This window comes from Anoplolepis gracilipes, chromosome 4 (genome assembly GCF_047496725.1).
Source record: "Anoplolepis gracilipes chromosome 4, ASM4749672v1, whole genome shotgun sequence".
Lineage (NCBI taxonomy): Eukaryota > Metazoa > Arthropoda > Insecta > Hymenoptera > Formicidae > Anoplolepis > Anoplolepis gracilipes.
The window spans coordinates 10087864-10108758 of record NC_132973.1 but is presented as its reverse complement, the minus strand read 5'-3'; the positions used below and the strand labels follow the sequence as shown (position 1 = coordinate 10108758).

The 20895-nt window shown below is 27.6% G+C and overlaps 1 protein-coding gene and 2 non-coding genes across 5 annotated transcripts; 2 read left to right on the top strand and 1 right to left on the bottom strand.

Moving 5' to 3' along the window:
- Positions 1 to 41: 41 nt before the first annotated feature.
- Crzr (corazonin receptor) lies at positions 42 to 14237 on the top strand. Of its 3 annotated transcripts, none has more exons than XM_072890369.1 (6): positions 42 to 376; positions 2755 to 3769; positions 11723 to 11906; positions 12307 to 12506; positions 13253 to 13374; positions 13968 to 14237. In XM_072890369.1, the coding sequence occupies exons 2-6, from the start codon at positions 3146 to 3148 to the stop codon at positions 14077 to 14079; spliced, it is 1242 nt and encodes a 413-aa protein (XP_072746470.1). In that variant the 5' UTR covers positions 42 to 376; positions 2755 to 3145; the 3' UTR covers positions 14080 to 14237. The 3 variants fall into 3 exon arrangements, with proteins under 3 accessions (XP_072746470.1, XP_072746472.1, XP_072746471.1); XM_072890371.1 differs by having other exon boundaries at positions 13258 to 13374; positions 13968 to 14089; XM_072890370.1 differs by lacking the exon at positions 42 to 376 and adding an exon at positions 1695 to 1820.
- A 5847-nt stretch (positions 14238 to 20084) lies between these two features.
- On the top strand, positions 20085 to 20156 carry Trnag-ucc (transfer RNA glycine (anticodon UCC)). Its single transcript has one exon. It is a non-coding gene; the product is annotated as a tRNA-Gly (tRNA).
- Positions 20157 to 20306: 150 nt separating this feature from the next.
- On the bottom strand, positions 20307 to 20378 carry Trnae-cuc (transfer RNA glutamic acid (anticodon CUC)). Its single transcript has one exon. It is a non-coding gene; the product is annotated as a tRNA-Glu (tRNA).
- Between the last annotated feature and the right edge of the window lie 517 nt (positions 20379 to 20895).

Here is a 20895-nt window from a genome sequence, read left to right as displayed (position 1 = left end):
TTCTCTGTCTCATTGTATCACGAGACAGCTATTTATTGTATATAGTATCGCTGATCTATAAACTGTCTCAAATATAAACTGTGTATAATAATACACTTGGATAAATTTCTCAGTGCAAGAGTCTAATTTAGATTGCAGTTAGATGTCGTAGAACACTCAATGAAATATGTTCAAACGCGAAGAAAAGATCAAGGCAATGAAAGAAGACAACAGCGAGAGCCAAGCGAGCGAGACAGAATCGTATTGATTTATCGATCAGTCAAGAATACGCAGTGTGAATGAGACGTCGTTGCGTTTGCGTGTATAAAACAACGTGTAATTCCGTACGTCAAAACCAAGTTATCGGAAATCGCATTCACGGTTTTGTACAAAACATGTGATATTTATATTTCACTTTTATTTTAACTTTTAAGTTCGCATTAAAAAATTAAAGAAAAAAAAATAATATCGAGAAATTATTATCTTCGAATGCAACTTGTGAAAAGTTTGTGAAGTGAAATAAAGAGGGAATGTTTTATTTATCAACGAAATAATATCATATCTCGAGAAAAAAATTTTATATAATTTATAACAAATTCCTTTTGTTTAGTACATTATATAATTTTTTAGTTAAAGAAAAGTTAAATGCAAATTCGGAAAATTATTATTGATAGTGAATGATCGGATAATAGTTGTTTACATAAAAAACATAATTTATTTAATGTATATATAAAGACTCTATATACAATTTAATATTGTTTTTGGCAACATTTGACAAATTGTTGAAAACATTTAAGGATGTATTGGTTATATGTCAAAACATTGATAAAAGCATAACAATTTCATAGACTATTCTATTTCTTCTGATTGTAAGTATCTATGCAAAAATTAAGCACAATTCTCTTAACACGGTTTAGAAAAAAAATTTAAGTTTAAAGTTAGTTACTGATTCTTATAAAAATCGAATTTTTTAACATTTATTTATTCACAAATTTGAAAAGAAAAAAAAAACATTGCCAGTAAAATAGAAATTTTTACATGTATTAACAAAACTTTAATAAACATTTGTGCAAAACTTGATTTAAATTTACATACTCGTTTAAAAGTTATTGACTAAAAATTATAGAAAAATATGATCTTTGCTGTTTATTATTTTATTTTGTACATATGTATATGTACATATATATTATATGTATATATATGTGTGTGTCTGTGTATTATATTTGGTCGCCTCTTGAAGTTAATTTAAGAAGATAGTCACCATAAAAATTTTTGATACTGTTTAATTCTTATTTTAATTTTAATTTAAGAATTAAATTTTAAAAACATTTAATTTATTGTTTAATTTTTACATTAGTTTTATTTTAATTTTGAATTTAATTCTTTTTATAATTCAAATCAGATTTATTTAATTTTTCAAATAATATAAACGCAAGAAATGTTTTTTTTTAATTTTTGATAACTTTTTGCTTTTATTATAGATGTAGCCAAAACATCCTTAAAATTATGTTACTGAATCATGTTTAGTTATAAAAGTATATAAGATGAATTAGACAAGCATCTATAATTTATCTTTCTCTTTTTATATATGTAATAAAATTATATAAAAATTAAATCAATTAAAAAAATATTGATCCAATTATTGAAATGATTGGTGAATCATTTAATTTTCGATTTTTCATAAACAAGATACGCGGAGAGATCACAAAAGCGTTCGAGGTCGACTTTTTCATTTAAAACCAGTTTACGTCGCTGTAAAAACTCGTGCAGAATATGAGATCGAATTACTATGAATTCTTTGCTTGTTGTTAAAATGATAAAATAAACATATTAATTCTCAAGTACAGTAAAAATAGTCATTTTGACGTCATTTTGATGTAATTTGACGTCAAAATGACTATTTTTACTACTTGGATCATCTTTCACAATCAAATTCTATTTAATGCTACATATATAATCTAACAATTTATAATTATTTATAAAGTTATCTTTAATTTAGTGAAATTTTATAAATATTTTCTCCCTGCCTCTGTTTTTCTCTGTATGATTTCTTATGATAAAAATTTCTTTTATTACAATTATAATTCTATATTATAATAAAACTTTCTCTTATAATTATTGTAAAAATTATTTCAGTTAATAAATAAGTAAATAAATAAATCGAACAAATAAATTGAAAAAGTATATTTAATAAATAAGTGTAATATAATAATTTAATAAATAAGTGTATGAAATCTCGTTTGAAAGACCGATGCAAGCAATTATTATTATCATTCTTGTTTTATAATATTTTTGAGGATGTTAGAATTAAAATTAGGATTAAAGTTATAATTAGAATTAAATTTAGAATTAAAATTATAGTATGAAAATTATAATTAAAAAATTTGATTAAAGAAAAGAATATAGATATAATTTAAAGAACTTATATATACATAATATATTTCGAAATATTCAAAGAATCTGTGATAGTAAAAGTGTGTATAATTTATATAAAATAAAATTATTATATATATTATTGATATTATAAGAGTCACACACACAGTGATTTCCTTGAGAATATTTATTCCAATATAATAAATATTCTGAAATTTGAAATACGAAATGTGAATATGAATGTACAAATTTATGTTTTAATGCTAAAATATGTTTGAATTAATAGCACATTTATTATATGTATGTTACACATAGCGTCAGTTATATATTTCTTCTAACATATAAGAATGTCCTTAAATATATTCGAATTAATATCACATTTGTTATATGTATGTTACACAGCGTCTGTTGTATGTTTCTTCTGACATACAAGAATGTCCTTCGAACATCTCCACAATGCCCCCTGGTCGAATCTCTATTATTCTGACGCACAGTTATGATATCCCTCGCGCAGAACGTGCTTCATTCCCCTACGTCACCTAAAGGAATGTAAAGCGAACGCGATCGCGCTTCAAACGAGAATCGTAAAAACGGGTTTGACGGAGCCCAAAAGAAGACATTCGTTGACGAGACTCCTGAGATCATCCTTCCCACTTTAGGTGTTGCTTGGGAACATGCATCTCATTTTTTAAGGTGACCGTGTGATTTCGCGAAAGAATGGAGGCACTCGTTCGGCCGTCGATATCGTATCTCCAATGAACCGAAAACATTGTCAGGGAACGAGGTGCGGCCGATGCCGGGAACGATGAAGCTGTCGACGATCATCAACGGCAGCAGCGACAACGATTTGTCGGCGAACGTTACCGGCCTCTCTGCCGTTTTCTCTATTCCTTGCGACAACCTCACCGACTTCGTCGGCCACGATGGTCTCGTCGGACAATTGGCTGAATATTCGTCGTTCGAGAATGTTACGTGTCTGAAACACGCGCCTAGACTGACGAAAGCGGTATACCTTCAGGTCATCGTATTGGCGGTCATGTCGGTCCTAAGTCTGGTCTGCAATGCGGCGACGATATACTCCATCACGAAGAATCGTCGAAGGCAGCGAGGCTGCTCGGCGATCTACACGCTCATCCTTCACCTTTCGGTGGCCGATCTGTTGGTCACCGTCTTCTGCCTGGCTGGCGATGCAATCTGGAGTTACAACGTCGCGTGGGTGTGGGGCAACGTTGCCTGCAAGATCTTCAAGTTCCTACAGATGTTCAGCCTATACTTGAGCACCTTCGTACTCGTGCTGATTGGCGTCGATCGATTTGTCGCGGTGCGATATCCGATGAAGGGTCTCAATACATCTCAGAAATGCTCGCGATTCGTGCTACTCGCTTGGGCGCTGTCCTTTGTGCTCGCCACTCCACAGGTAAGATGCATTGCTTTACTTATCTCGGCTCTATCTAAGACAGATTCCAGCTGTATTGGTTACATAAATGGTTTTCGTATATGTACGATTAGACGTTTAATTTTGTCAATTATATTTATTACATTATTATTATTATTATTTTTTCACAAATATGTATTTTAACTTTTTCTAGAAGAGAAATTTTTTTTATTTATGAACGCCATAAAATTTGAAACATAAACTTTATATCTCAAAACTTAACAGAAAAAATTGTTGCAAAAAAATAGTCTAATATTTTTTTTACAGACTTTTATATCTTTCAAAAAGAGAGAAATATAGGTATCATTATTCTTCATTACTCTGCAATAAATCAAGCAAGATTATTGCATGTTTTGGGAACATTTATAAAATGTATTTAATTAGGGATTTGATTTTTCACTTTTACAATTTATAATTTTATATGCTTTGTAGTCCAATAATACTTTATTATCAAATACAAATTATACGTAAAATAAAAAAATAGTTTATACTTTTAATTCAATAGTGATTACATAATTAGCATGGTATTTTAAACCTCATTAAAAACGCTCTTGAAAACGCGTGATCAATCATTGCAATGTTTCTCTTGAATATTAATTTTTTATTCGATAGTAATTTATAACAGAAAATTATACTGTTGTATCAAACAAATAGTTTACTGGAATATTAAAATACGTATCATAAACATCGCTACAACGATTTAAATTAAAGAAAAAAAGTCTATCGATAAATCAGATTTGCGAATCAGATAAATATTTTGTCGAATAAATTTATGATAAAAAACTTCTTCCACACCTTTGAAATTTATACTTTATGTGACCTTAACGGGCAAAGATATTATAAAATTACATAAAATTAATGGCAATTTAGTTGCCATTTAGCTTGAGATCATAAGAATGTTAAAGATTCCTGAGAGAACCAGATAATTAGCAAATATCAAAGATCACACAAACTTGAAGCAAACAACTTTTTGCTCGAAGTTGTGACTCGTTTAAAGAATGAAATGTTGCACATGCTTGTTGATTTTATTATTATTTTTTAGAGAGATGAATTGATTTAATACCATTGGTTTCGAATAAAATATGTAAAAGTTTTTTTCTTGCATTTTAAAAAATATAAATTTGTTATTCTGTCAATTTGCTCTAATTAAAAATAAGGCCAATATAACTTTACAAAAGAGTAATATGTCGTGTGATAATTATAATGTCTGTGATAGATTTAAAATATTCATAATTTTATCACATACGGAAAGATAGAGCTCGCAATTTCCGTATTTCAATTACGCGTAATTCCACTTTGATTATGAATAAGAAATGTATTAGAATATAGCGAGTTTACTTTTTACCATTAATAATTGCACACTACTAGATATACTTTTCAATGCCGCATATTACAGTAGATTACTATGGATAGACGCAATTTTTTTAAATCAGAAACTTAATCTTCATTCTCTGGAAAATTTCTTAATTATAATTGCATTAGAAACTACACTACAGTTTTCTTGTACAAACTGCATTATACATAAAAATGCAGCATAATATATAAATAATGATTAGCTTTTCTATGATAAAGTGTTAGAAATAACGGATAAAAAGGGAAACATAAGTGAATTTCAATTGCGATATAAATAAAATATGATAACAATAATGTCGTTTCTTTATTGAGGTTATAAAAATTCAAACTTGAACTATTCTTACGACAATGTTTTGATTTGCATCAAGTTTCCGAGAAAAAAGCGTAAAGTATACACACACGTTTTATAATACAATAAATATAAAAACAATATAATTTATAATGTACACATCCCTTGACATGGAAAAATAAGATAATATGACAAGTATTATGCAACATATATTCTGTCTCACGAGCATCGTATGCATCATTAGTATGCAAAACACAGTCTTGTATATTCATATGATATCCCTCGGAATATGTATACAAAGTGTTCTAAAAAAAAGATTAATACTACGTGATATGATAATATCAGTAATATATATTGAGCAACATGTATTCAGAAAAAACAACTCTATGAATATGTCCAATATTAATAAATTGAAAATTTATGAGATTTAAATTAAATTACAAAACAAGGTAAATAGTAATGAAGAAATAAATATAAAATAATTTGTAAATTATTTTATCTATTAATATTTTATATCGCAATATATATTTTTAAGATATTCAATATATTTTTTTATAATTTTATCTTTTCAACCTATTGATTGAAACATTTGTAAACACATTCAAAGAAACGTTATTGTTAAAAGTATTGACTATTTTTTTCTAACCTTGATGTGTGTAAAAAGAATGTACCTCCTATTTAATGATTACTAGCAATTACATGACGCAGCATTTGTAACAATCCTGATAACTCAATAACAGATTTTAATTTTAATATAACATACTTTTAGCGCTATGATTTTATAATATAAAACAATAATAATTTTAAAATTCAGTTTTGTTTTTATTCTGATATATTTTAAGATTAATAAGAATACTGAAGCAAAAAATATATATAGTTACAAATATTATTTTTTACGTACAAAAAAATTTTTTTAACATACATAACTTTCGTACTAAATATAAGAAAGCTTTCACAAATAGAAGTAAACTTAAAAATCAAAGCAAAATTTACTTTCAGTATTTAACTTTGATATTTAAAAATTAAAAATTAATATTAAAAATAAAAACTAATTTTTAAAGAATTAATATTAAAGTAATTTTTAACTTTAATATTAATTTCAAAAATTAGTACACAGTAAAATTTAGGAACACCAGACGTGATAGTTTTAAAACATTCGCATAGTTAATATAATAATTTCTCATGATTTTGTCATTTCACACGGAAGGCATGCTTGAGTAACTTTGCTCAATTCCGACAGCTGCAGTGGTCTCACTGTCAGTCACAGTCTGATTTGAACTAGTCAATTTGTCATTGCCCAAACTATACTTTGTTCTAGGCCCTCTTTTGCGCTCGTTTTTGATCCTTCTGTTGCGGGGGCGTGCATGGCACTTGCATGGTTTCTTTCTTCTATTCTTTCTGTGTCTTCTCCTGCAAGACTTTGGCCCGCATTCTCCTCGCCTTGGTCGTGGTCTTCTCTTTCCGCATACGCAGCGAGCCCATAGAGTTGGCCTCCTACGACGTCTCCTCGATCGCCTCCTAATACGATCTCTCGATCGCCTCCTGCGATCTCTCGATTGTTGAACTCTCCGCTGACAGTACAAGTCCAGCAGACCGATCTCCTGAATAGCTACCTCCTGCCGCGTGATATCATCATCAATCGGCAGACTATAGAGATTACCGGTTTTCTTCAAGATACCGCAAGTAACGCCGCGTTTTAAAGCACTCTGCATCTGCGATAGGCCAAGTATCTTTCGTGAATATGTAATTATTTCCTCAATCTAGATCTTTATTTATTAAACGAGAATTTTAAATCTTGCATGAATAACTTGTTTAAAATTAAAAGGAATTTCTGAAAAATTTGTAAATTAATCAATTTTGTAATTATAATTATTGTTAATGAAAAAATAACCAAGATACTAATATTTTAATTAGATTGAATAGAAAAAGAAATCAAATCTGTCTACCACAACAACAGTATGACATCTGCAAACCATATTAACATTTATGACATCACATTACGGTCAGTTTATGTAAATCTGATGTTTTGTTTTTTTTCTAATTAATTCTTTAATAGCTAAAGAGATTAAAGTTATTGTCGAAACGTCCCATTTTTTGAAAAAAAAAACACCCATAACTTGCTCATAGAAGCCTATTACTTAATTTTTTAATAATATTTTACTTGCTCTCTCTCTCTCTCTTTCTCTCTCTCTCTCTCTCTCTCTCTCTCTATATATATATATATATATATATATATATATATATGTAGATGCAAAGCTCCTTTTTCTAATTTTTTAAATTTATTTTAATATTTTTTATATATAATCAGAATTTTAAATATATGTAAATATATCATATAAATATATCATATACATAGAGAAATACATTATATAATATATATATATATATATAGAGAGAGAGAGAGAGAGAGAGAGAGAAGAAGATAACAGATTTAAAGGGAGAGAGACAGAGAGAAAAAATATGTATAAATATAATGTATTTCTCTATGTATATGATATATTTATATGATATATTTACATATATTTAAAATTCTGATTATATATAAAAAATATTTAAATAAATTTAAAAAATTAGAAAAAGGAGCTTTGCAAACCATTTTGTTGCTATAATATGCCGTGATCTATATTTCATCTATCTATAAATAATAAAAGATTATAGACGTAAAACGAAATGTTGATTTAATTAACTGATTTAAATAATAATTTACTGAGAAGCAGTGATTATGAATAGTAAGGAGTGATTTTATAAAAGTATTGTGCATCTAAATCACGAATCACGGTCACTGTACACTATCTAAACTTGAAAAATGCATGTGACAAATTTTTTTTTATTTCTGAAGTAATATAAAACTAATATAAAATCTATAATTAAGTGATCAGCAAAGTTTGGACTGTTGTAACAAATTTATATACGCTTATAAATTAAATTATGTATATAAAAAAAAGAAGTGACATTTTAAACGACCACTCATTATTAGTCGTAGTATCGTAGTAAACAATAACAGATACTAAAAAAAACTCATTTATTCGAGAAAAAACTCGAAAAACAGGTGATATTTCGCTATAAACTATCTAAAATACTGCATAATGCAAACCTGCCTAAATACTAAATACTGAATAGAATTATAACACATAAAATACATTAGCATATATAAACAAGAATATCTTACTATTATTTATATCTGCTAATTTATCACTTTTATTGCTGATAATTAAGTCATTAAACAGATAGCGGTATATCTCATATACAAAAAAATTCAAATAAATAATAAATAAATAAAGATACAGATAATTTATTTTCACTTCTGGTTTTCTAAATAAGAATACGTAATACGAGAATACGTAATACAATAATATTACATTGTTTAACAATTTTATATTGAATAAAAGGAAAATATTTTTAATATTAACCTGACGTCGCGCCACAGCAGATGGGATGTTGTAAACGGATGATATATAGCGACGAATTTCTTGCGACGTAGATCCCCTGAGCTTACAAAGGTCCTTAATCGCAGAGATCACTAAATCGAGAACCTTCGTGGTCAGAAGAACCATGATGATCGCGATGAAATTCTAATACACGAATTAATAAAATCTGTCAGAAGATTTAAGAAAATTATTTTTAAACCGTATAAAACGTATAAAGAATTCCTTTTAAGCTTATCGATATTTTTAATGAGATTTTAATGAGACTCTTTTGCAATGTAAATCATGCCTAGGAAAAATTAATTTTTCAATCATTTTCCCTTTAAGAAAAATTATAATCATTAGTAGCAAAAAAAAGAGACAAGATAATTTTATTATACTCTTCGGTTTTCGAAAAATCTGTAATTATGACATTGCAATAATTAAATAACCATTAAATAATTTGTGTCCATTACATCCTAAGATTTTGAAAAATAATCGTGTCGTTAATTTAATTAACTTAATTCAATTCAGTCCAATGTTTTTTTAATATACAGATCAGGAAACCAGACAGGATACGATAAATGGTAAATGTAAATTTTAACATATGTATATATGTGTAAAAATACAAGTAGTGACAGATAGACACTGCCAGGCGCGAAAGTAGATGTTGCAATTCGATCGAGTACTACTATCCGGAGTTCTCGAAGAGACCAATTGCATAGATAAATCCGAGACTCGATTTAACGAGGTGTCAAGTGCATCGACCGCGAACGGCGGATGCAGACTCTGAGATCAGTTTATGCGTCCTCGAGGTCACCCGCTTAGATCAAGGAGAAGGAGGATGGAGATCACGGAGTCATGGATGAGTCAGAAAATAATGCTGTCGTCGCGACGGGAAAAAGAGACGCGGTCTGACGGAGATTGATTGTGAAACGTGTATACGTTGACAGGCCGAGACATAGGGAATGGCCTGCTTATAATCAATGCGTCTCTCTTGTTCCGAGAAATTCGTTTCAAGGGAATCTTTACTCTGCCTTCGGCAGTAACCTTTACTTTCCGTCTCTCTCTCTCCCGTCGTAGAGTCCTTCTCTTACCAAAGAGATACGACGAATTTGAGAGGATTCGCTAAACGCAATCACATCTTCGGTCGAATCGATGAACAAATGTCAGTATTTACAAATGAACGTTGAAAGTGATATTAGCTCTGTTCCGCTTACATATATGCAGAGTTGAGAAAGTTGCTTTATAAAAGTAACTCGTTACCGTTACTCAAAAAGTAACGAATCGTTACAATTTTCGTTACTTTTTTTGCACATACAATACAAACTTTACATAAAAATTGTTTTAATACAAGATCAAATTAAATTAAAAATTTACACTAAACACTAAAAATTTTTAAACATTATTTTACATTAAAGTAATCAAAATGATATAATTTTGATAGTGATATCGCTATTGATATAAAGTATGTAATAATTTTGATAATACAATAAATTATCTTAGATAAGAGAAACTTTTGAAAAAAAATTATAGACAAGTTTTCTTAAACACTTTTAGATGCTGTAAATGTAAATAAGGTGATTTTCTTATTGTTAATTTACTTTCAATAGATTTGTAAATATGGTCAAAATCGCTTTTTTTACGTTTCTTTAATTTTTTTTATTTTAAAATTTTAACACGATACGATAATTTTCATAATGTCAAATTCTTGACTAATCATTAAATTATCTGTCTACTTAAATGTTTTTTTACGAAATAGAAAAATACTAGAAAGAGATTCTTAAGATAATTTCTATGTAATACTGCATTTCAATACTCTTGTCAATTCCTAAGTTCCATTTCGTGCTTATGTGCACATGTATCTACAGTATATGTTACATGTACTATATAAAATGCGCGCATATGCATGAAACGAGAAATATCTATATTTTTTTATTTGAAAAAAGTATAGTATATTCAAGTATATTTGAAAAAAATGCCAGAAGATACAGAAAGACCAAAAGACTTAAAGATATTTAAAAGACAATAAGGTCTTTTAAGCATCTTTTAAAGACATGTGTTGTCTGAAAAGTAACGATAAAAGTAATTGTTAATTTCGTTACTTGTTATCGAAAAATGTAACGAAGTTACTTTTTCCGTTACAAACAAAAATTTGTAACGCCGTTATCGTTACAGTTGTTAAAAAAAAGTTACGACGTTACAAGTAACACGTTACTTCCCAACACTGCATATATATATATATTATTATGTAATTTTATACACACTTCAAACATAAATTATATGAAACTAAGATGTAGATCTGTTTATCAATAATCACTCGAAATGAAACGTTGGAAAATTTATCGTTAATATGCAAACAAATAACATAATAATAGTTTTGCTTCTATAAGCAAGGAGTCTTTTTTTTTATAAAATTGATTGAAAACAACTTAGAACGCATTATTGAGTAATCTGCAGATTACTAGTCTTTTTACGTCATATACATATTACATCCATTTTCTATGTAATTATTATAAAATTGGACTCGCATTTATTTTATTAATTTTTTATTTTAGTTACCAATGTTTCACATTACACATGTCTATCTAATTTGTTTACTTCTCTTCGCAAACTATGTTTAAGTACTTCTATGATGTGAGTTCTATAATCTTTTTAACTCCAGAATTATATATATGTACATAATATGTAAATAATATTATATATTAATATATATATATATAATTAATATAATATTATTATTCAGAATTTTACATATATATATGGTATTTAATCGATTCACTATACATAATATCTAATATCTTACAAGACAACTCACCTCATCGACACGTTTCATATTTAACTTATTATATCGATGATTGTGTCTTCATACATTGGCTTTATTAACAGGTCATAATATTTCGTGTTGCACAAGGACCATTTATCGAGGAATTTCCACAATGCGTAACCCATGGCTTTTACACCGAGGCCTGGCAGGAACAGCTCTATGCTAGTTTCAGCTTGTTCTTCATGTTCCTCCTACCATTGGCGATTTTAATTACCACATATGTATCTACGGTAATTACTATCTCCCGTAAGTATTTTTACATTGCATACATTGTAAAATTGTACTTTCTTGGATATTGTTATTCATATTGTAACTTATCGATAATTCATACTTATCTTGATAATTGAATCTGAAGCTAAGGTCTCGAAAAAAAGTCAACTTAAATTTAAGTGAACAATAAAGTTTCTTTCCAATTTATTATGTTAAAATACATATATATTCTTTAAATTTAATAACAGTAAAGCAATATAATGTACGAAAATGATTGTAAAGAGACATATTTGAATCAGTGTTTGTAATTGAATGCAATTTTACTCTCAATAAATAAATAATATTAGAGAGAGGAAGAAGGGGAGAGACGAAAATTCTTATGTAAAGTTTAATTATAATTATATAATACACTAACAAACATAAACTATTGTTCCAGGAAGTCAGGAAATGTTCAAAGCAGAGCCTGCGACAGGAGCGTACATCAGAAACAGCGACCTAAATAGGAGAAGACTGATGCACCGGGCGAAAACAAAGTCATTACGTATTAGTGTCGTCATTGTAGCGGCATTTCTAATCTGGTGGACGCCATACTATACCATGATGATAATCTTTTTATTTCTCGATCCCGACGAACACGTTAGTATACATATCCAAGTAGTAAGCACACGACATTTTAACGTCAAAATATAGTCCGTTCGAACCAAATATGACGTGATGTAATGACGTAAAAATGACGGACTAATGTCACAGACCGATGACGACATTTCACGACGTTAAAAAGACGTGACTTCATGACTATTTTAGATCTATTAGTGACGTTTTAATGACATTTGATCATGAAGCTTTTCCTCTAGCGTAAACTCGTATAAAATGAAAAATTCATTCACAAATATTGAAGTTGTTAATGAAACTTTTCACTTTTCACGAGTTTACGCTAGAGGAAAAGATTCATGATCAAATGTCATGATCAAGTCCCAGGTTATACAGAAAATTCATGTTAGGGCTCTGAGGTATAGAAAATTGTAAATATCAAAATTATACACAAAATTATTTTAATAATTTAAGATATTATAAAAAATTAAATGAGTTTTTAATTAAAAAATAGTAATACATAGGCGATTTATAATAATGACTTAAGAATCACGATATTATAATGTTTTTTTACAACATTATTAAAACGTCACAAAAAATATGTTTTAAATTAGATATTACTTGGTTACATGACGTTATTAAACCAGAAATGACCGATTTTCGACGTCAAAATGACGTGCGCTTGCTACCTGGGTACTTTATAATTTAACTAAATTAAATACATTATATTATTTCATCTGGTGTCTCGAAAAATCACTATCGATATGTTAACAAACGTACGATGCTTCCAGCTCAGCGAGGAGTTACAGAGCGGAATATTTTTTTTCGGTATGAGCAACAGTTTGGTAAATCCTTTGATATATGGTGCATTTCATCTTTGGCCGCAGAAACAACGGCATAACTCTTATCATAGGTGAATAAAATTTATGAGACTATTTGATGTACCATATCTCATTCCCTTCTTGCTTTTTCATTCATGCGTTCATTTTGTTCCAACATGTACTGGCACATTGCGCGAATTATGATTAACATATGTGTGTGCCACAGTACATACAATGGAGATTTTACAATTAAATGCGAGATTCATTGGCACGCAAATTTAAATATGAATGCTCTTGAAAGAAAGATATTAACTTTGATTATAGCAATTATATCCGAAAAATAAATATTATTGTGTTTATACACATATCATAGCTTGTTATATTATACAGAATATTTGTCAAAATTAAATCTTGAACAAGACATTTTTGCGAGTGTATTTAAATTTATATTTTAATTTAGGACATTTAATATTGAAATACATCTTATATCTCATATCAATTAATAATATTTAAAAAAGATATATTAATTTACATATATACATAATTTGATAAAATATATTTGATTAATATTACACATGTATATCTCACTTATTATCTTAATTATTTCTGTTGTTTTCAAAGACATGACAAAGTGTTTCAATATTTGTAAAACATTTTTAATTATTAATGTTATTGTAAATTGTAGATCCGATTTTTCGATGCATCAGCGAAGTGTGAGAAAGACCATGAGAAATAAAAACAGCCTCCTCTCTCATCAAGACAATAATAGCTGTAAAGAGCAACAACATCAAATGTAACATTTTATCAGATAAGATTAAGATTAGATATCTTACATAAAAATAAATATTGTGTAAAATTGTATCAAAAGATGATAGTGTACATTGTACATTATAAAACAAAATGAAAAATTGAAAAAAACGTTACTCTGCCATGTTCTATTAAGAATTTAGTATTAAATATATTTAGTTAAGGAATTTTACAAATAAAAATTAATCTTATTTATATAAAAAAGAGAATCTTACATATATATAAATATATATGTGCGTGTGGAACAAATAATGTTTTTATTTCAATAGAACAAATACATATTACAAGAAAAATAAGAATTTAAGTATTTTAAAATAAAACCTGGATTATTTTATATGTGTTATATTATACAATAATTTAGAATGTGAAATAGAGATTCCATCGACGAAATGAAAAAAAGAACAAGCAATATGTCTGATTTGAAAATAATGGATGCAAATATAATAAACAACTTATAAAAATTCCTTATTGCACATATCATTGTTCTGTATTTTGCAATTGTAATATTTTCTGATGCTTTTTTATTCTCCTTTCTTCTCTTGTTTATTTTTTATGTTTCTTCGTGGCATTCACTCGCGAAAACGCGATTAATTATATATTAATTAGTCATACACGCAAAGATCGTGAGATTTTGCACGATTCTTCCGATCGCAAAATAATCATGCGAGATGAAAAATATCATTCGCTTGATGTTTTATCGTACAAAATATATTTGATTTAAGCATTGTTAGAGAAATAATTATTAAAGATTGATAATCGAAGGATCGTAACAAAATTTATATGTTTAATTTCTTTTGCTTTTTTATTTGCAATAATAAATGATCACACTTTAATAAAGATTTATTATGGACACAATTTCATGTCATTTATTAAAAGTTATTTGCAATAATAACAAATTATATTTCCATATTTAACCCGTTAAAAAAAAATTCAATAATATAGAAAAGGATTTTGTACTATTACTTTATTATTCGAGTGCGGTGTACAAATGATAACACGCTAAACGTCTGTGATAATAATAACATCAGAGAAAAGTATGAGAGAGGCCACGTCGTCGTTTCTTCATACGCTTTTTCTTTGCAGAATATTGGGACGCCAACTGAATCCAGTTTAAAGCGGGCGGAACTACATGGCTAGAACGTTTTTTTGGTGCCATGATAAAACGACCGGTTTATATCCGTGCTAAATCCATAATTTTGGACATTGTTGTGGATTTGAAAAGTACATAGAAATATTATGGATTTATTAATATATATCATTACGTATTATTTTAGCTGCGCGTAATCTTTTTTCATTTTAATTAATATTATAGTAACAATAGGTATATGTACTATTATAAAAATTATTAAAATTATTTTATGTATGTATTTATTATTATTTTATGCATATATTTAAAAAAATATATATAATATAAAATAAATTTATATTATATATTTATACTTATTTATAATATATATCTTATAAATTTATATATATATATATGTATATTTTTTTTTAATTTTTACCTAATAACCTCTTTTTATAATTATCTCTATCTTTTTTATGCGCAATTTATATTTAATTAATATTTTATTTCTCTAAAAAAATATTACGTTTTTATATTTTTTCTTTAAAAATAAATTTAATTTTATAGCTTCAAATTTTATTTTATTAAATTTTTCTTTTTTAATGTCTTAATAGCTCTAGCAATTCTAGCAAATCTCACTTTACTTATTGACTACGCCAGCAAAAACTCGTGATAAAGCGATTTGGGAAGTCCTATTGGGAATAATGCGAAATTTGAGAATTCGCGATCGCATATATCTTTTACGCATTTTGACCATTAATCACGTACTTTTCAAATCAGTTGAACCTATCTTTTTTGCTGACCATACTCATTCTCGATTTTTACGACCCAAGGAAGAAGAAGAATAACTCCTATTGCAGATTAATAATCATCATCGGCAAATAAGACGACTTTTATTCGTACGATATTATGATCATTACAATCATTGGTAACGATCGTTTTTTAGACATGTACGTCTTTGAATCAAAAGTCGCAAAATATAAATAAATTAAATCAAATAAAAATCATGTATATGTAAAATATATTAGCACGCATATAAACCCTTTAACAGCGAGTCATTAAAGATCTGTATTTTTAAAACTGTTTTATAAAACATCTTTAAAACAGTTTTATATATTTATATATAAAATTTAAATAAATATTTTATATATGTCTTGTATAAAATTGCAATAAATATTATGTATTTTTATTTTAAAAATATTTTTCCTTTTTTTCAATTTTTATATAAAAATAGTATCAACTATTAACAAAAGTTTAAAAATATAATAAAATTTTATATAAAATTCTATTTTCGTATATGTACGTACAAAAAGAAATTTTTCTATGATTTAAAATTGATCCAGAGCCTGCCATGCACACGGCAATCTACACCTCCATCTACAAATCTCTACAAATCCGTTGCTTTAAAATAAAAACTTCTCGCTCATCGACACTGATGCACAAGAGCGGAGTTGTTGAGATTGAAGTTACATCTGTAATATTCAAATATAAAATCCGAATTATAGCAGCGCCAAAATAAGTAATATTCAAGAAATTATTATTATCATCAAATTTTATATTTAATGATACAATAATAAACAGAGATATATATAAATATAGAATAATTTTATAAATTCTAAAAACAATTTTCTAAATAGGAACTTTTATAAGATTAGATTTATATAAAAATCTTTTTCTCTGAGTTTCTCTTTAACTGCTTTTAAATTATTCAAATAATTTGACATCTTCAATATGATACATATTGTTGATAGATAATGCAAGAAAAAGGTCTCATGCATGACGGATTCTACATATTCGATCGAATTTTAATTGTTTAGAACCGAAACGTTTGTCGCAGTAAACCATACTCGTAACACAGATTATCGAGCCTAAGCTGAATATAAACCGCGCGAACAAGTATCTCTCTATACATGAACAATAAATCCTATACAGCCGGCATTCAGCCGTGATACTGAGTGAGACGTGTAAACGTTACTCGCTCAGTAACAAACAATGGTTGAAAAAACGTCAAATAAACATCGACAACATCGACATCGATTCGACGTCTCTCAGTCAATCATTTTCCACTGGATAAGCATTGCTGAGAGACATTTAGTTGACTAAAAATACGATCCTCGTTAACAATCGTGAAATCAGAATATGAATCCAATGCGAAAATGCGACCGCAAAAACACAAAGACGCGAAAACGCGATTACGGAATGAATGTTAACAATAGCGCGCTATAAGTCATTAAACCCGAAGCCATGTTAAATTATTATTTTACATATTTCATTTACTACGTATTTTAACGCGTTAAGATTTATCGCGTAGTATAATGCGTATTATTATCGTGACAAGAAAGGAAATATGTGTTATTGTATTGCGTACAGTACGCTTTGAGATAACCGAGCGCGAGCTGCAACGCACGTGCCGTAGTGGAAGCTAGGAGCACGTGTTCGTGCGTACGCGCTATCACTGTCACTACGCTTACCGAAGTCGGAATGAATGGATGACGATGTTTCGACTCATGGCTACTCACGGGCTAATATCTCTTTCACTTCTTACTATGAACGCGATGTCATCAAGAAGAAGAGAAAGTGCACACACTCTCTCTTTCTCCTTCTTTCTTTGTGCCAAAACAATAACAAATACACACTTTAAAATCCTTAACTAAAATGATATTATTATTCGATACATTTAACGCGTTTTAAAGCTTGTAAGTAAAACGCGATTACGAAATATAATGCGTAAAATACTTGAACCAAAAGTAATTTTATTCTGTGTACTTATCAGGGATCCGGAGCGAACCGAAAACCGTTCCGTAACCCTTTTTTTAGATGAACCCCGATACCGAAACCGAAACCAAATTTTACAAAATTTATAACACCGAAATCATAACCGAACCAATAGTATTATTTACAGTTAACAGTTTTTTTCGGTTCTTTTTTCCGGATCTTAATCTATATATGTATAGATCTGTTTTTTATAGTTGGATCAATATGACGACTTAATGCTCGATTGAAAATGCTTAATTTTTTAATAATAAGTTTTTAGAAGTATTAGTTTGGAATAAAATAACATTATGCTTTTTTAGATTTTTTAACCGTTCTAAATTTTTTATTATTATTGTTAATTATTATCTCTACGTCGCTTATATCTTAATTTTTTTATCTGAATCTACCAAATTAATCACATTTTCGTTTATCTTTTACACATGTATATGCATAAAATAAAACATTGTATTAAATAATGTAATTTTTTATTTTTATTTCTCGTCATCTGCAAATGTACAATTTAATAAAATAAATATAAAAAAAGTCATTTTATTAAATTTATCATTACACTTCAAACTCTTTCCGTACAAGTAATTATAACCGAAAAAAAAGTTTTAAAAAATCGTAATTTTTTCGGTTTCGGTTTCGTTCACTGGTCAAGAAACTGAAACTGAAACACTTATTCGATGTTTTATTAAACCGTAACCGGAACCGAACTGAAAAAAGCTTTCGGTCCGGGTCTCTGGTACTTACTGCTGTGTACGATTCTATTTTCTTATTACATTTCATTATAATGAACATACATTGTATCAAAATTATGTGAATGGTTAACGATTATTTGTGAAAAATATAAATTACTATTATAGATACACACGCATATATTTATTAGATATAGAACTATTGTAAATGTACATTAATAGTAAAAAATATGTAAAAATTTACTGCGTATAGATATAATTACAGATAATTTTAAGCTATTATAAAAATTTGTCATGTTATATTAAATATAAATAAATATTTATATATATATATAATATTTTCTCTCGTCGTAACAATTTAATTATTATTGTTATATATTACGCTTGTGTTTATCTTTTTCTCTTTTGTTAGAGAAAGAAAGAGAGAGAACAAAGCAGACAACACAGCATTCTGTTACTTTGTTCTATTATTCTTAACATTAATTTATTATTAAAACATTAATTTATCAAATATTTTTATTTATCATTTTAATATTTATTACAAAAATATTTTGCTGTGTGTGTATGCTTGTGTGCTTATTATAAACTTTTCTATTTAATTTATTCGGTTAAAATACAAATTTTGATCTTAATTATTTAATTTATTAAATAAATTTTAATAATAATAAATAATCATTAATATAATATATAATTAATAATAGATAATTACTAATAGATAATTGCTAATCATTATTATAATAACTAACAATATAATTAACAAGTCATTTATATTAATTGAAAAATATTTAAAATAAAAATAAATTAAAACAAAATTTATTTTATTCTGGCCAAAAACCAATTCGTATAAATTAATTTAGTATTATCACCTTCCCTCTTTACGTCTTTATGTCGAATTTTCAATTTCTAGGAAAAATAATTTTATTTGATTTAAAAAAGAACTTTTCGTTAAAGAATCAAGAATTTTTTCTTGATTCTAATAAATTAATATAATGAAAATTTAATTCTCTACTATGAATTATGTAACAATTTATTTTTTCTTTCTTTGTTTTATTAAAATAATATAAAGTGTTTTCAATAATTTGAAAGAGAAAAATGTATAATTATATAATTACATATTATATAATAATAAACATAATATACATATATTTTTTATCATGCTAGATATAAATTTAAGAAAACCTGTGTTTTTTATACAAATTCAAATTTAATCTTACAGTCATTAACATTAATTTTTAAATAGTTAATTATTTATTATTCCAATTTTTATTCAGACTAACAAATAATATATGCTTGTAATATTTAAAAATTTGCTATTAAAAATTATCTTATTAAAAAAATTAACAAACTTATTGATATCAGCTGTTTCTGATTTCTCATATCCATAATGCATGTATCATATACATTTTAGCTATTTTTCCCGTTATTTATATCAAAATACGCACATCATATTGCTATCCAAGACATCTCTCTCGCATCTGCGATGGTGGTGTAATGGTCAGCATAGTTGCCTTCCAAGCAGTTGATCCGGGTTCGATTCCCGGCCATCGCAGAAATATTTTGGCCATATGTATGTTGTTGTTTATCTTTTTTTTATCATCTATTATAGAATTTTGTCGAAAAAATTAAATTATTACAGTGTAAGTATAAGTAAAATGTATATTTTACAAAATCAAATATCCACAAAATAGAACAAAAAAAATTCCGATACCGGGAATCGAACCCGAGCCTCCTGGGTGAGAGCCAGGTATCCTAGCCACTAGACCATATCGGATTATACATTCGAGTCTCATGATATCATCTGTTGATGTCAAATAACATAAATTGTAATGCTATATGTTAATAAATAGATGCACAATAGATTTTAATCCATGAAAAAATTATTATTCATCTCCAATAAAAATGACAGAAATAAACTTATATATATATTTCAACAAATGAGGTACATATTGTAATTTTTACAGTGAATGTCGATAATATAGAATGTCGAAGGTACTTGATTAGTAACAACATCCTACGATACCGACAAGTCACATATGATATATATATAAATAATATCCTTTTCCATGCATCACACAAATCGTTTTGAAATAATTTTATTCAACCGAAATTCAATATATTAGCTCTATCATATTTTATTATCCGAAACCTGTAAAAATACTTTGTCACGTGTCATAAAGGTTTGTTTTTTTTTTTTTCGCTCCTGTTGAATGCTCCTTATCTGAAGAGAAAGTGTAAATAGGCGCAATTAATTTGAACATTCCCCTCCAGTCATTTGCTTGTCTTCCTAT

Coding starts and splice junctions, on each gene's coding strand:
- Crzr (XM_072890369.1), top strand. CDS start 3,146: ATGCCGGGAACGATGAAGCTGTCGACGATCATCAACGGCAGCAGCGAC. Junction 3,770..11,722: donor TTGTGCTCGCCACTCCACAG/GTAAGATGCATT, acceptor CTTTATTAACAG/GTCATAATATTTCGTGTTGC. Junction 13,375..13,967: donor CGGCATAACTCTTATCATAG/GTGAATAAAATT, acceptor TGTAAATTGTAG/ATCCGATTTTTCGATGCATC.